This window comes from Mesoplodon bidens (assembly GCF_964165515.1).
Source record: "Mesoplodon bidens genome assembly, chromosome: 5".
Lineage (NCBI taxonomy): Eukaryota > Metazoa > Chordata > Mammalia > Artiodactyla > Ziphiidae > Mesoplodon > Mesoplodon bidens.
Genome location: NC_138161.1, coordinates 72,056,311 through 72,060,312, shown reverse-complemented (window position 1 = coordinate 72,060,312; position 4,002 = coordinate 72,056,311). Strand labels below are relative to the sequence as shown.

At 42.9% G+C, this 4,002-nt stretch overlaps 1 protein-coding gene across 1 annotated transcript in view; it reads right to left on the bottom strand.

Moving 5' to 3' along the window:
* The window catches only part of MRPL3 (mitochondrial ribosomal protein L3), a 43,225-nt gene extending 40,279 nt beyond the window's left edge, over window positions 1–2,946 (bottom strand). Inside the window, exons 1-3 of the mRNA XM_081234394.1 lie at window positions 2,696–2,946; window positions 1,499–1,683; window positions 385–476 (exon numbers count right to left, since the gene is read on the bottom strand). Of these exons, the coding sequence (XP_081090520.1) occupies window positions 385–476; window positions 1,499–1,683; window positions 2,696–2,787 (369 nt within the window). The 5' untranslated portion in view covers window positions 2,788–2,946. The remainder of the gene's footprint in view (window positions 1–384; window positions 477–1,498; window positions 1,684–2,695) is intronic.
* Window positions 2,947–4,002: the final 1,056 nt, after the last annotated feature.

Genomic DNA, 4,002 nt, shown 5'->3' with positions numbered 1-4,002 from the left:
ATTTCTGAGTTAGTAAAGAGAATCAAAAATTACAATTTTTGCAATTGAAAGAACTCCATAAATGAAAATAAGATGGGACTGAGATTTTTTCTGATTATGAATTAAACTAGTAGATCTGTAAGAAGCTAGGTTACAATTTTTTTAAAAAATTAATTGCCCCAGTTATCCCAATGCCAGTATAAAGAAAGCCACCACGCAGGCATGAGAGAGGAACATTCACTGACACCATCAGAAGTAAAGCTCTCTTTTACAGTATCTATGCTCGACTTTACCTCTTCTCCTCACCACACAGTCAAATGTTTCAGGATACAAATATTGCCCATTTAGGTTTGCACAAATAGATCTCAGCACACACATAGATTTGTTACATCTTCTGTTTCTTACCTGAAGTAATGTGACCACATGCTTCTGACCATCTTTGGTCCATAAGGGCATCATGCCTAACTTCAGTGCAATAAGGCCTACTCTAGAGGAACCTGGCAATTAAAAACAAATCAATATTCACACAGACTTTTCAACATTTGTCAACATGATACAACGGTATTTCCTAAATTTTGCTTTCATATAAGGAGCAAGCAGATAAGAAACATGCTGATATATTCATACAGTAAAATACAACTGTTCCTTACAGATATAAATGCCTTCAGCCATGCCTGACATAATATACTGGTACTCAATAAATCTCTGTAAAATAAAAAATATAAGAAAACCATACAAAATAAAGAAAATAGTTACACTGATATATTCTGGTATTTAAAATAGTGGTATTAATAGAGGGCATGATAAATTCATCATTATGCTTTGCTTTCCTAATATCAATTCATATCCAACCTCATTAATTAGGAAACAAGTACTACTCAAATTCTAAGAAGTTAGCTGGAGTTACTGAGATGACACAAGTGGTCATGTTGCTAAAATATGTCAGCATCCACCATGACACTTATGGTTGCATAAATTGATAAAGTTGCTCCACTAAGATAGCCATTAAACAATTCAACAGCCACAATAACCCCCAACCAACGACAACTCCATGAACAGGAAAGGCCTTATGCTTTTTGGTCTGGCCGCACATGGATTTAGCACTCTACCAGGCACATAGAGGGGTTATGCTTGGCAGGCGTGGAGTGGCAGAATACCCCAGCTACAAACGTCTGTATGATACATTACAGTTTAGATCACACTATTCCAGCTTTTCTTCCCTGATTTATTTTATATTATTTTTCATCTGAAGAAAACAAGAAAACGTTTGCAGAACAATTCTCTTTTCACCTACAAAGCAGTTTCTTGAGGAAGTCTTGATGATCATCAGACATCTACTAACAGTAGACTAGGATGCTGGAAATATACTTGCAAAGCAAACCACAATGAAACAGACACACTTAAGACATGAAAAATAAATTAAAGAGATGATAAATTGATTCAGAAGTCACTACGATTTTAAACGTGCCAGCCAGACAGTAATTAGGCGATGAGAACACAACATATACAAAATAACCACCTGGTTCCCAAGGATGTATAGGCCACGGCTCATCTTTCAGAGGACAGAGTTTACTTGCTAATTGGGCTTTATTTTCATCAGAGACCAACTGCTTAACAAAGGGAACATTTTCTTCAGAAAGATGCTCATCCCACCAAGTACCACTTTTGCCATGGAGACTTCTAACCAAAAGCCAGATGTCTGTTCTGTAAAAATAAAAATTAGAAAACAAAGCACAATTCAAAAGGTTCCCCACTTAATGTACAGAAGGGAGGTCACATGAGTTGGAAAGTGTAGTCAGGGCCTTTGGAAAGGGTCTGGATTCTGTTCTAGTTTTTTCCCTGACATTCCTCATGATAATAATGGGGCTCATATTTCAACTGTTAATAGTTACCCTGGAGGAAAAGTTCTTCCTCTTCTCCTCTGGGATAAACAGATTTCTAACAGAGTAGTCCTATGTAGACAAAAGAAGCCGCAGGTCCACTAGAACACGTACGTTAACAGTTTACATCCAGTAGAGGTGACAACATGTGGTGTTACTGATCTTTCTCTGATAAACCCCTGTAATGACATGGCCTTGGCTCTGAGTGGTGAAGAAACTGGGTGTGCAAATTCTAAAATCCATAAAAGACATGACCTGTGACTAGCTGAACACACCAAGATAGACCTTACGGGATGGAGGTCAGGAAAGAGATGTGTAATTCTTGCCAGGAGGGTCAGAAAAGAAGTAAATCTTCCTGCGATCTATCTCTTTTGTAGGCAGGTAGATACATCCAGGCTAGAGTCCCAATTTTTCACTTATTAGTTAAGTGACCTTGGGCAAATCACTTTTCTCTAAGCTTCCCTTTTACCTGCAAAACGGAATAATGATAGGACGGGAAAATGATGGTATCTGTAAAACGGATGATAGCAGCTCTAACGTGAGGCTACATGACCTAAGGAGCCTAATGTTCCTAAAAGAACATTTATTACAGAGTAAACGCTCACTAATTGGCAGATGATATTATTGCTATTGGTAATGCTTGTTTTAATGCTCATCACCATTAAAAGGCAAAAAACCCCACCCCTCCAATCCTTCAAAGGGCACGTCCTTAGAGCAATGACTCTTACTCTTCAGGCCTGGACGGAACCCCCTCCTACCCCGCGCCGGGCCAGGCCACAGCCCGAGGCCACAGGTGCAGGGACCACCCCGCACCCTCGTCTCTCCTCCGCACCCACCTGTTCTCCGAGCCCCGGGCAGCGCCCAGGCCGCCCGCGCCGCGGTCCAGCACCCGGGCGCCGGTCCAAGCCAGCAGCCTCCAACCGGGCATGACTAGGCCGGGAAGGCGCAACCCCTTCACCTCCGGGCGCCCCGCCGCTCCGCTATCAGGGCGTCCCAGCGGCGGCGACCCAGTCCGCCGAGCCCTCCCGAACCGTCCAGCCGGCCGCCCCCCACTACCCTTCCGGACGAAGAAGAGTTGGAGTAGCCACTTCCGGTCCGCTCGCAAAGCGCGCCGGTGCCGAGGTGAGCCCCGAGAACTAGAGTTCCGCCTCCTGAATAGTCCTACGTCGGGATCGAGTCGGCTACGGAGGGTGGGGTCTGACTGACTCGGCTCTCCAGGAGTGGAAAAAAAAAGGATGCTCGGAGTTTAAACTTTAGGAGAATGAGGCGAACTAGGGACAGGGTTCCAAAGGAAACGAAATCACTTCTAAGTAATGCCTGTTGTGAGGCAGCTCATTGTACTAAGCAGCGCTTGATAATCTTATATTGACTTACGTTCAAAACAGCCCTGAAGGGAGGTTGTTATTTTTATATTATAAATGAGGGCACACAGACTTAGAGTTTTGGTGCTGGTCCAAAATAGCACATCCGGCAGATGGGCAGAGTCAGCACTGAAACAGGGTTGGCATGTACTAGTAGAATATGGCCAAGTTAATGATGTGTGACTTCCAGGGGTGGATCATAAAAGATATTGCTACTGTGTCTTGGGCTCTTGGACGGCTCCCTATGGGGAAAGCCAGCGGTCATGTCCTGCAGACACTCAAACAGCCCTGTGGAGAGGCCCATGTGAAAAGGAACCAATTTTCCAGCTAGGAGTGAACCACCTAGGAAGGGGATCCTCTGGTCCCAGGCAACCTTTCAGATGATTGCAATTCATGAAAGACTTTGAGCCTGAACCACCCAGCCAAGGAACTCATGGGTTCCTGACCAGAAGAAACTGCCACAGAGAATAAATGATTACTCTCATTTTGAGGCACTAAATAGATACCTAATACACCTTAGGTGCAAATAAACCTAATCACCATGGATGTATCTTGGGCATTCATTCTATTACTCCAAAAGTTTGTTTCCTTCTTTGTCAAATGTGTGTTTGTAGAAATTCAGAAATAAAAACTTAAAAGTTTAGCTATTTCAAGACCCTCTTTTATTCAAGATCTGGCTACCCTAGCTTAAAAAGTCCAGGCAATGGTCAATTCCTGGTAACTACTTGGACTGTTCTCTAAAAATAAAAATTAGAAAACAAAGCACAGTCTCTAAATGTTTG